The sequence below is a fragment of the Paroedura picta genome, chromosome 6 (assembly GCF_049243985.1).
Source record: "Paroedura picta isolate Pp20150507F chromosome 6, Ppicta_v3.0, whole genome shotgun sequence".
NCBI lineage: Eukaryota > Metazoa > Chordata > Lepidosauria > Squamata > Gekkonidae > Paroedura > Paroedura picta.
Window position 1 is genome coordinate 73324279 of NC_135374.1, and position 12610 is coordinate 73336888.

General features: G+C 39.9%; 1 protein-coding gene across 1 annotated transcript; it reads right to left on the reverse strand.

The window, feature by feature from the left end:
• Nucleotides 1–2859: 2859 nt before the first annotated feature.
• Nucleotides 2860–7431, reverse strand: SAT1 (spermidine/spermine N1-acetyltransferase 1). The gene is made up of 6 exons (XM_077343033.1): nt 7131–7431; nt 5959–6010; nt 5780–5863; nt 4369–4470; nt 4241–4281; nt 2860–3368 (listed from the first exon to the last, which is right to left on the reverse strand). The coding sequence occupies exons 1-6, from the start codon at nt 7194–7196 to the stop codon at nt 3198–3200; spliced, it is 516 nt and encodes a 171-aa protein (XP_077199148.1). The 5' UTR covers nt 7197–7431; the 3' UTR covers nt 2860–3197.
• Nucleotides 7432–12610: the final 5179 nt, after the last annotated feature.

The window sequence follows — 12610 nt, forward strand, 5'->3', positions numbered from 1 at the left end:
TGCACTGTGCTTTCTAAACAAGCTGATATTAGCAGGTTTGGATTTTTTAAAGAATCAAATTACATAATCTTGTCCGCTGCAGCAATGTCTGAAAAATGTTCTTTCTATGGGCAAATGAAAGTTCCAAATTACTCAGATCAAGGAAAAGCACAATTTTTTCATGTCATGGGTGTTGGTCTTTGGTTTCAACAACTGAACTGTTTTTGGGGGGAGGGGGCTTCCCAAGCATTTTGTTGTTAGTCTGTCAAATCTCTGTCCTATTTCTGTTGAAAAAGGAAAGCCTCTGCTGAGCAGAGCATAGATGAGAAAGAAGAGTGTGTGGGGATGATGGAAAAGCAAGACACAATACAAGGAGTCTTTAAATTCAACATATAGTTGGCTTTCCTTTTTGCTATATTTAGTAACATGTCTGGTTTCTCAGACTGTATAGCACATGCTATCAAACTTTCTGATAAAGTTCCATAATTTCCTAACAAAAGGTTTGTTGCTTGCAAATGTCACCTCTGACTGCTCAGGACTAAGATTAATTATTAAAATAAATTCAGTACTGCATACACCTCAACCTAGGACTGTGGTGTGGTAATTTTTGTATGGACTTCCCCATGGTGCCCATGTATCCTTTTAGAAAGGCAACTGGTCTGTGATACATTCAGTCGGGGGTGTATGGGGCCAAAACTCATGTAAAACCCAAAACATGCACATTTCACATGTTTCAGGTCAATCACATAGGCAGCAGAAAACATGGGACTTTCTATACTTCTGATTATGGTCAGTCTAACTGCCATATTGTTGTCTTTCAGCATTTGATGCTTCAGGGGATCAAAGTTCTGTGACTGAGCCTTTGTGTTCAATAATATGCTTCATCAATAGAAGTGTTGTCTTTTAAAGCATTTAACTTGCCATTTTCATTGAATAAGCCATTTTGCCATTTTCATTGAATATATGCTTTACAACTCTAAAAAATTATCAGTTGCTCATGTCAGTTTGCTATTTTAGATGCTTTTATAATGTGTTATTTATTAGTCCCACCCAAGCAAATAGTCATGATCTTTTCATCTACATTTTATGTAAGACTTTCCGCATACATTTCAGTCACCTTGCTTGAACCACACACTTATGTAAAAACTCATTTGACTACGTCCAGGAGTCAAGTAGAAGCATGTTACAGAAGTGTTATTATTATAGATCTATATTTTGCAGACTGTTGTCTAGTATAGATAACCTCATTGCCCTTGTGCAGCTACAAATCTTCATTAAGTTGTATGTTTTCATGTTTTAATGTACACACTCTTAGCTTGAAGATGTAGTTAACCTAGAACCTGCTTTATGACATGCAAAACCACTCCTTTTTGTATTGCCAGCTTGGTGTAGTGGTTAGGAGTGTGGACTTCTAAATCTGGCGAGCTGGGTTTGAATCTGTGCTCCCCCACATGCAGCCAGCTGGGTGACCTTGGGTTTGCCACAGCACTGAGAAAACTGCTCTGACCGAGCAGGAATATCAGGGTTCTCTCAGCCTCATCCACCTCGCAGGGTTTCTGTTCTGGGGAGAGGAAAGGGAAGGCAATTGTAAGACGCTTTGAGACTCCTTCGGGTAGAGAAAAGCGGCATATAAGAACCAACTCTTCTTAATTTTTGAGCCATTAATCTTCTGGTTAATATCGGTTGCGATCTTTCTGGGCTCTTTGGTACAGTAGCATATACAACCAAGAATATGAAAAGTATCTTAGGCAAAGGAAATCTCTTCATCCCACCACCTCTTCCCAAAGATGTGCATTAAGCCAATTATCTGGTCTTTAGGGATCTGTCAGACTAAATTACTTTAAATGACAAGTAACAAGGCTAAAGGTAGACACAAGAGACTTGTACAGCCCAGGATCTCTTCCTTATGTAAAATGTATGCCACTTGAAATGCATTATCTGCATGCCAATCAAGATGAATAATGGTCTGTCGTTATCTATAGCTGTAGACAGACTTTAGAGGTGAGGTCTATAGACTTTAGAGGTCACATATTCGGAGGATTTAACCCCCCCCCCCCATTTTCTTTCTGTGGCTTTAAATCTCATTGTTGCCATTGTGTGGTTTTGGGCAAATAAGTTTCAGCCTCAATTCTCAATATGCACAATGAGAAAAGTAAGGACCTCTTTTTCAAGGCCTGGTGTGAATGTAAATCCTGAAGACAGCAAAGGTATCTGAAGATGTGAAGTATTTTCTATAGGATTTCCAGCACCCAACACTTGGTCATGCTCTGAACATGTGTATCAAAAGAAGAATGCTAGGAAAACAAAGTTTCTTTGTCCTTTTGGAGGTCTGCCAAGATAAAATGTTTAGATTGCTCAAACTTTGTGCACCAGGTAAGTATGGTGGGAGGCCTGTATGCCACTGCCTGGTCTTCCTGTCATCTCATGCCAGCCAGCCGCGATGGAATTAGAACAACCTATATGCAAAACAATGGAGCATGAGGAAAAGCTTCGTTTTCCATATTATAATCTCTTCTTCACTGTACTGCCTGGCTTGAAGATCCAAGTTAATGAGCCAGTTTAATCCCTCTAAGATGGCACCACTGAAAGTCAGATGAACCCAGCCCTAAGGAACTACCCTAAGTATTTTACGTATTCTAAGTATTCACCACACTATGGAAGACTCTTCAAGGTGTCCAAGACCAAAGAGAAATAGCAGTAATTGTGGTGCAAAGAGGTAAGTAACGGGGATGGTAATCTGGAACAAAGGCTGGATAATCTGCAGCTGGAAGGAATAGGAGCCCTCCTCCTCACCCACTCCATGCAGCTCCACATGCAGACTAACAAACAGCAAGTACATGCAGCATAAAGCCTGCAGAGAGATGTCCACACACAAACCCATACTAGTGGAAAAAATTTATTTACGAACAGAAATAATTAAAACAAAACCCTACCAGTGTGTACATTGTACACATTTGAATGACACTTACAAGAATGAAGTTATATACAATATACATTTTAGGATGACAAGTGCAACGAGGAAGGATAGAGGCATAACTGACACCACAACTGTTGCTACCTGTGGGACTCCAATCACATCTATGCAACAATGCCACTGGTATTTAAAGCTTTTGAATTAGGGTTCACACAAACTATCTCAGTACAGAGTGTATGAAAAGCAAGGCAGGGAGAACACAAAGATAACTAGATGGAATTTGTTAATGGCCAGGCAAAATCCCTCACTCTTCAGTTGCCATCTTCATCAAGTACTCCTTGTCTATTTTGAAGAGTCTCCAGCCCTCCTCAGATGACAGGTCAGAAGCTCCCCGTCTCTTGTAGAACCTGATGGAAGGCTCATTCCACTCTGCCACTAAGAAGTGCATGCTGCTGCAACGACACTTGACAGCCGTCTAGAGAAAGCAAAACAGAACATGGCAACAAGAGATAATGCCTTGGCACGTGAGTCAGCAGTTCTGTTGCTTCAATGAATCCTCACTATCAGCTGTTGACTCTCCATGCGAAATAGTTGTACTAAACTAAACCTCTCCAATCATACATTCAAGGTTCTCCAAAAGTTTCAGAAAATACTTGGTTCTTAACTCCTCTGCAGTTTCGATTAGGAATGCTTTTTAAAGGGGAAATGTGAATTTACATAATTGAAAATAATATATTATTACTATAGATTGCAAAACAAAACTATAGATTGGACAGTGTGGGTCATCAACAGTCCAAAAAAGTGGTATGCTATGTCATGTTTAACTGAAATGATGTGCATATTAAGGTATATTTGAATTTATATTACTTTAGTACATCTTACTTGTTGCTGATTCTGCATTTAGGCAGATGTTTTCTTGGTGAATTATCTGAATCCCCCATCCATGAGGGAAAAAAACACTGATGTGGGTTGGATGGAGGACCTGAATAATTCCAAGGAACATAGTCTACTACTCCAGGGAACAACTGTTACACGAAGTGAAATAAACAGTTTAAACACACACAACATAGATCAGTGTTTTCACATAAGGCCTTCCTTAAGAGCAATATACATTGACCTGTTCTATGGAAGCACAATGGATTTCTTTTGTGTTTTGTTAAACTATTTCCTGCACCTATGGGAATATCTTTTAATATTATCACAGCTTGATCTTTCAACTGCTTGACTAGGAGTACTGCAATATCTGTACTGATTAACTTGCAATCTATACAGACGGGTTGTGTTAAGTGACTTTAAATGGCTGTTTTAGAAAGTAAAAATTCTGCAATATGAAAGAAATCTACTTACCTGACTCAATTTCTTTAGAATTTCAGAACCAATGCCCAGGCCTAAAAATAATTACATGTTGTTAGATCTTGGATGAAGAACTGAATCTGAATCACAAAGAAATCTTCAAAATTAAGAATAAATGTTACCTCTGAACTCATTCATCACAAAGAAGTCTTCAAGATACAACAATTTTCCAATCCATGGGTCATAAGTGAAGTAATACATTGCAAAGCCCACAATTCCATATCCTGTAATCAAAGATTATAGTTACTTTACTATCAAGTGAAATTTCATTAGGAAAAAAGAAATTAGTATCTTTCATATCTTACATGCATACATCACAGTAGCTTCTGTGTACATGCAAAATTAATTTATTACACTTCCACTGGTCAATACAGTCTATATACTGTTTATAAGAAAAGTAGTGCTGCAAACTGGGAAGAGATTCTTAACAAGTGGTGATCATGCTGGAATGCTCCAAAATACTCAAAGTCAACATTACAGTTATTGGGGACAATCAACTGAATGTTGCTCCTGTACATACCTATATAGTCACACCACTGCAGAACATGGCAGTCAACTGTTATTTCACAATTACAGTTCTTTGGCAGAGATATTCTGTACATACCCTAATGATTTATTGGCATGACCAAATATAAGTCAGACTTCTACAATATTACACGGCAGATCAGAATATTGTGGCAGTCATCTCAACTCTGATTCCTTTAAAATAATGAACACAGAACCCCTAAAGTGAACATATCTGAACATTGTCTTCTACATTAATGTATGGCCAGTTGTTCACAATGCAGCCATTCACACACATGCTTTTTATTCCTTAGTCAAATACATTCAAGTTCCTTCTTGGTTTTCTTGCTTGCACATTCTGGGAAACAAGTTTCCACTGGGAAACAAGTCAGTGCAAGCGGTAATCCTTTTCCTAAAATATTCCACTCAAAATGTAGAACTCCTTATCTGTATTATATTCATAGATAGATAACGTGTTCTTAGGAACAGAGTTAAATACAGGATTTCTGATCTACCGAGTGTTTTTGTATGCTTTTTCTCTGTCTTTTTTCTTTGTGAGGTAGATGTTTGGGAATAATATTTGTCCCTGGAGACCTTACCTCATATATCATGATCATCTACTTTATTGTGTAACGGATCTTTTAGTTACCTCCCCGCCCATCCATGTACACGGAAGGGCCATGTACATGGCGAAGCTAGAGACTGTAACCTGAAGATTGGGGACAAATTGAAGAAAACATGTGATTCAACAGGATTACATACTGATAAATTAGGGTCAAACAAGAACAACCATGTAATGAAGTGGTATTACAGTATATTTTCCCCATTATACCTGGTCTTCCATGGTCTTCAAGGTAACAACAATTAATAGAAAAGCTACACTTTTCTTTTCACAAGTTGAGTTTTAACACTTACTCTTGCTGTAATTTGTTGCTAGAACCGTATACATGTTCTATAAATAATATTTAGGGCACTTTATAGTCTATTATTTTTTTCTAACCAACCAAAAAAAAAGAGTTCAAGTTTCACCTTCAGGTGTACAATTTTCTTTTGGCACTTCTGCAACAAGACAGTGGTAGAAAGGGTGTTCACCAAAGCCATCCTCAAGCAGATCTACAAGGTAACAGTAAATAAACCTCAGTATCACTTTTTTGTAATCTAGTTAATCTGTCATGAAGTTACCTTGAAAGGATTATTTATATTATTACCTTTTTCAGTCAACACAACTTGATCCTCCATCTCTTCGTATTTAGCAAGCTCCTGTTGAAAAAGAAAGTAACATATTATACAAGGTATTCGTTTTTTTATTTCTGTTTTGTCATGCTGGCCAGCTGTTCACAAAGGTGGGAAAGGATTTAGAACAGTACATGGATATTAGAAGATCTGTGTGTAAGGCATGAGAGCTTACAAAGCTTTTTAGAGAACCTTAAGGTTGCAACCTGGTACTCAGCCATATTGAACAGCATAACTCACTTTCAAGGTGTAGAACTTAATAGTATGGATATGTTACCTCGTTTCAGAAATATTCAGTGTCAGGAAGAACAGAATGACAACAATGCATCTAAATAATTTACATTAAATAAATTTAAACTGGACACTGGAAACATCTTTAAAAGAAAAAAGGAGTAGTTGATCATTTAAATAGATGGCACAATGTCTTTGCTTGTCGTCCTAGGACACGGAAGTCACAGCAGTTTAATATCTCTTCACTCAGAAAAAACAAACACAAGTCACTTCCTTGTTCACAGGGCAGAGAGATTATACAGCTTGTTACACAAGAGGTGGGAGGGGGTACATGAGATGTTTTGCTGACTTGGGAGGGCAAAGGTACCTGCCCAGGGTGAACTGTTCCACTGTGAATTCCACCCTAGGAAATTTTACCTTAAGCTATATGTACAAAGATGTGTGCGTGTGTGTAGGGGATCCTCACAAAAAAGGAGAGAACACAGACTTCTTAAGCTTCCAATACTAATGACAAAAATTTGTATGATAAATACAAGAAGTATGATAAATAAATAAGTAAGTGGTTGCTAGGTGGAAATGCCCATGCTGGCTAAACTTGGGCAGATTTCGATGCAGCCTCACTATCCAATTATTGCAGATGCAGTTTCAGAAGCCTCAACCCTCTTCCTTTTAGGGTCCCGCTCATCTGTGGGGTTCTAAAGGAAACTGAGATGCCCGCGAGCACATCCGTTTTACACAGCTCACCCAGCTCCCGCGTTTGCCTTCCTTCAGAGATTTCCCCCCTCAGCTAAAGCTACCTACATGTGTTTGTTTCTCCGGCCTTTCCAGGGGCGGCCAGGGAAATCACGCTCGTCGTAGGGCGCCTGTGTCCTGCCTGTTGGGCTGCGCCTGGGTGCAGTTTGCCAAAGCAGCATACCTTTATGAGGCGCAGCAGATCGGCGCAGTCTTCGGGCCGCGCAGCGCGGAGATGGAACGTGGCCATTTTCGCCGGCGTTTCCCCCTGCGCCCCCCGCCTCGCGTGAGTCCCCGATAATTGAAGAGCAGCAGGAGCAGTTTCTTCATTCGCGTCCCGGGCGCGGCGTTGGCGTCGGCGGCACAGGCACAGTCAGGCGGCAAGCATCCCCCGGCGGCACGGCGGAAGAAGCGGCACACGAAACAGCACGACCCCGCACTCGGACGCTGCTCTCTGCCCCCGCGCCTGCCAAGGAGCCTCTATTTATAAGCCAGCCTGCACGTCCGCCGCTTCAGCCTCCCAGCCAATGATGTCAAGCTACGGGTCTCCTTCCCTCCCTCCCCCCCCCCCCGCTCGCCGCAGACGTCACCGTTCTAGGAAACGACATTCAGCGGAATCCTATGACTCATCGAGGCTGGAGCCAAAAGGCAGAAGCGGCCTGGGCAGCCGTCGCCCCCTTATGGAACGCAGGGGTTGCTACAGAGAAAAATGGAACCCCGTGACTGGGCTGTTTTTGTTCAGCGGAACTGAAGCTTTGTCTTCGTTGCCTTCCAACCATTCTTCGCCGTAATTTAGCCGTATATCTGCGCTGGAGACATTGTATGATGGTGGCACCAGGTGCAATCTGGAGATCTGGCAGAATTACAACTGGTCTCCAGATTACAAGGATCGGTTTCTCTGACATTAGACTCGACCCCATTATCCGTGGCCGAAGTCACTCTCCACTCCTAAATATCCAGGAATTTCTCAACCCAGGGTTGGCCATCGTAACGAGTTTTTGGAGAAATGGCGGTATAGAAATCTAATAATCTAATAATCTAATAATAAAGACATTGAGTCGCAGCCCCATTAATACACCAAAATCTGTTACGCCTTTAATTTATAATATAAATACATACAATAATATATACATTAAAATGTTTCCTTAACTAGTCCAGAGCAGCTAATCTGTAACACTTTTTTAATTCGAATAACTAATGCTAGAGGATTAGCACTTAAACCCAATTAAAATATCTGTGTTTGTCAGGTGTAATTACACTTTTGCTGTGACAAGAAAAGCTGGAGGTGGCAAAATTCTCAATTTGTGCAACTCTCGGTCCAGATACTGGATTGCCTGTTTGTTCAGACTTTTGTTTGAAAGGTATTTATTTCTTTTATAATAACACTTGTTCGGGGGGGGGGGGGTGATGGCTAATATATATATCGGTTTTAGATTTATATATGAGGTTTCTGGTATTATTTTTTAAAAATAAAGCCATAAATAAATAAACCAAACACAAGTTAAATAACCAGTAACTCAATCACAATCTGGATCATATTAGCCTTGTTTCATTAGTTTCAGTTACTCTTTCCCATAAATGGAAATCTGCTAAATCAGAAAAAAAAAATTCTCCAAGCTGATAAGGAAATGGGGTTGAGTAGTGATGATTCCAGCCCTCCTCCAAAAAGACAAACAAAACAAAACAAAAATCTATCTTCTGCCACCAGTTGTTTTTCAGTGTCCTGACAGCACTTTAAAAAAATCTGAATTTGGTTGAGGTCGACCTAAACTATCGCTTCCAATTGGCCCCTAGCCCCTACCCTACTACAACTGCTACGAATCTGTCCAAACTCACTGGGTCTCAGTAAGAGTTGATCTGAGACTCCCTGTAGTTCCACCATTCCTTAATGTTATTGTTGTTATTATATTAATGTTATTGTTGTTATTCACCTTGTTGTTCTATAAATGATGTTACCTGTATCATTTTGTTGTTTCATGTAAACTGCCCTGAGCCTTCAAGGAGAGTGGTATATAAATAAACAAACAAACGTTTAAAGGAGTGAACAATCACACTTCTACCATGTTGGAACACATGCTATTTAATCCATAAATTTGTCATAACTGCGAAAAGCACTGGGGTTATAGCTCCCTAAACCATTTGCTTAGATAAACCACTACAGCTTCACAGAGAATTACACATTTTTAAAGTTACATTTGGCAAACTTTATTTAACTCTTTTCAAAAATTTCCTAGCCATGATTCAGCAATAGATGACCCATACTCTGGTAGTTTGCTGTAAGATTATAACTTTTGTGTAGCAAACAACAAACACCCATTACTGTTTGATTGAAGGTGTCTTTATTAGCAGTAACTGTAGGGCTAGTAGAATAAGGAATAGCAATACTTAACTAAGCTCTAGACCAGAGTTGTCCTGCAGATTCTTTAGTAGGCCCTGCACACCTGCAGGCTGCTAGCAGACACGAAGACAAGCACAGAGTCCCTCCTGGCTGCGCTGAGGCCTACTGAGACAGCACCCATCTCCCCTTAGGTAGATCACTGAAGAAAGACAACCCGAGGAATACCTGCTAATAAAGTTTCCATGAGGCTCTGAAAGATTCCTGGTGCCACTGAGATTCCAAATTGAAGTTGTTTCACATGAAAAGTCTCTCTGGGTATAAAAATGTTTTAGGTATCTGCAGCCTGATAGGATTGAGAAAGGTCCAGTTTAGCAAACACCTCCCCTCCTGTTAGGATAGACAACAACTGGTTTTTGGCAGGCACCGGATATGGGTCTTGCTTTAGTGCCTTATTTACAGTACATATGTAATCCCTAGAAATATGTACATTGCCATTGGGGTACACAGGACAATAGGGGTGATCCAGGTTGCACAAATTGCTGACTGTACAACATCTTGTGCAATCGATCTTTGATTTCAGGGTGAAAGGAACATTATCGACCTTCAAATACATAGGCATTATGATAGGCTTCATTTAAAAAGTCACTAGTGGACCTTTGTGTGCCCCTCAGTAACTACAAGTGGGAACTTAGGTGCCAGTACTTCCAGTATTATGTACTCCTTAAACACTGATTTCCATGGATATGAAGCAGTTTCTTTCCAGCAGACTTTTATGAATCTCTTTTGTAAGTAGTAAAAGGAATGTCTATCTGACATGTCCATAGCAAACATCTATGTCACAACTTGCAAAGAACTGAATAATCTGTTCATTGTAGTCACAAAAGTGACATTTTGTATAATTTGGGAGAATAATCCTGGAATAGTTGTGGAAATGTGTTGCTGCTTATGTGGAGTCAACTTCCATTTCACACTTTTATAATCTTTGCTATAGAAATAAAAGGGCAGAGCCCTCCTGGGCAGAGTATGTGTCCGGACTCTGGGCCAATCAGGATGTGCACAGCAAAGCTGTGCGCGTCTTGATTGGCCCAGCCCCAATACTGCCCGCCCCCAACAACCCCAGCCAGGAGCGCTCTGGCAAACTTGCCACCATTGCACTCCTGGCCAGTTCATCATAAGTTTTTATACTTAGTGCTGCAGGTGCCATCAACAGAATTAACAATAGGAGAGTTTTTCTCCACAGTCAATAAAATTGCATGCTTTTGCTCTGCCCCTTCAGTATTATTAGCTTGTAGATAGTAAGTTAATCTTTTTGCATAACAGTCCCAAAACATGGATTGACTTACATCAGGTTCTTCTATATGGTCCAGTGCAGCCATTTCTGTAGTGAGTCAGCTAGTCTGACCTCAACTTATTTACAGTTCTCTTATAATCCTGTACTGCCTTAAAATACCTATAAAATGTTCACAAAGTAATCACGGTCTTTTACTCTAAGCCAGCGATCCCCAACCCCTTGTCCGTGAACCGGTACCAGACTGTAGATGAGTTATTACCTATTACCAGGCCGCAGCTCCAGGCTATTTGCCATCCCTTAAGACTAGCCCCCCCCCCCCCCGGGCCTCAGTAAAATTGTCAATTGTCACTGGTGATAAAAAGGTTGGGGACCACTGCAGCTACCCCATCAAGTGGCTGAGAGGATAAAATGGATGAGGGAGAATCATGGATCCTGTCATGAACTTCCTGGAGAAAGGTTGGGTTTATTATAATATATTTTACTGTACTCTTTTGTTTCTTTTTACATTTTTTTTTACCAATGAGGCCATTTGAAAGGAAAAGGCATTCAAGAAGTAGTATTAAATGAATTGAATTTAGTTTGAAATTCAGCCAGTACACAGGATGTAAACTTCAAGTTTTGTAAGAACAATATTATATGGTTAGATTGTTGATGTCACTCTTATGGAAGAAACGATTCATCATGTGGATGCAATAAATGGAGAAGGGTGGGTAAGAGAGGATGGTGAATCAAGTTATTGTATAAGTGCTGGGTGAAATAGGACATTGTTTTAGATATTTTTTCATAATTGTTGTTATTAAGTAGAAATAATATAATCCTGAAGATCTGACAAACTCTTCAAACCCTAGCAAATTTTAGAACAGGATTTTATGCAAAAGCACCCACCACAAACATTCTCATGATTTCAGCATCAGTCTTACAATCTGTGCATGATTTGTTTTACCAAATACTGATCAATCAGCAAACTTAATCACATTTAGCTTGTGCATCTAACACCCTGCTATGTTTTTACTGGTATTCTGTTTCCATGTTTCTATCATTAAAATCAGTTCTCTTAAAATAAGTACCCCAAATAAGGTTTGTTGAGGAAAATGAGAAAATGAATTAGGAAACAAATGAACAAAAAAGTTAGATAAAGGGAATGAAACTATGTTAGTTGCAGTATATCTCCATGCTGGGCCAGTAATATTAGACCAGGAGCCATAATACACATGTTAATGAACTTCCAATGTGCTTTTCAGCTGGATTTCCATGTGCGGAACAGGATAATCTAGTTCTAAAGTACATTGAAAGTGTGTTATCAAGTGTGTGCATAATGGGCCTAGGACTCTTGCGGTCAAATATAGATTCTGGGAATGCTTAGCCTTAGAAAAAGACACTCTAGGTTGATATCTTCAGTACTGTAACTAGGGAGTAAATCTTGCAGAAATAAATGGCAATTACTTCTGTATAAATGTGCTGTTCCATGTCTGTCCCACCTCCATTTTCAATATGTACATGATTTTAGGCTGGTGTACCATATTAATAGAAAATAAAGTAAAAACAAAACATTTTACAGATACAAACTGAAATATAACCATACACCTCATGTTTCATCTTTCCTCAGCCAGCTCCAGTTCATATTCTATTACCTACTTTAAGCAGCAATTGCATGACCACCCACCTAACCCACACTCTCCTAATCTATTACCACTGCTGAGATGTTTCCCTGCTTTCAACCCTCTCCTGAGAACACAAAAACTATCACCCACACATTTTTTTCCTTCTCCCAGTTTTGGTCCTAATCTGCTCCCTGTGCTGGGCTCTAATGTGGAGATAAAATATGTGAATAGTTAGGGAGGAAAACTCAAGTAGGTCCCAGCTGCCTTAGGAGGCTTTTGGCAACAAAGGGCAGACGGGAGGGATGGGTGGGGATAATGGATCAGGAGTTAAGGAAGCCAGTATCTGGTTCCAATACTATGAGGAGCAAATTGAAACTAAATGGTAGAAAATCATGCTTAAGGATATCTTTATGCATAAGTACTTCACTGAATCT

What these genes read in the sequence shown, in the direction of transcription:
- SAT1 (XM_077343033.1), bottom strand. Translation starts at nt 7,196, where the DNA reads ATGGCCACGTTCCATCTCCGCGCTGCGCGGCCCGAAGACTGCGCCGAT. An exon ending in ATCTGCTGCGCCTCATAAAG is followed by an intron (nt 6,011 to 7,130) that starts GTATGCTGCTTT and finishes CTTTTTCAACAG; the next exon opens with GAGCTTGCTAAATACGAAGA. An exon ending in TGTGATGAATGAGTTCAGAG is followed by an intron (nt 4,282 to 4,368) that starts GTAACATTTATT and finishes AATTATTTTTAG; the next exon opens with GCCTGGGCATTGGTTCTGAA.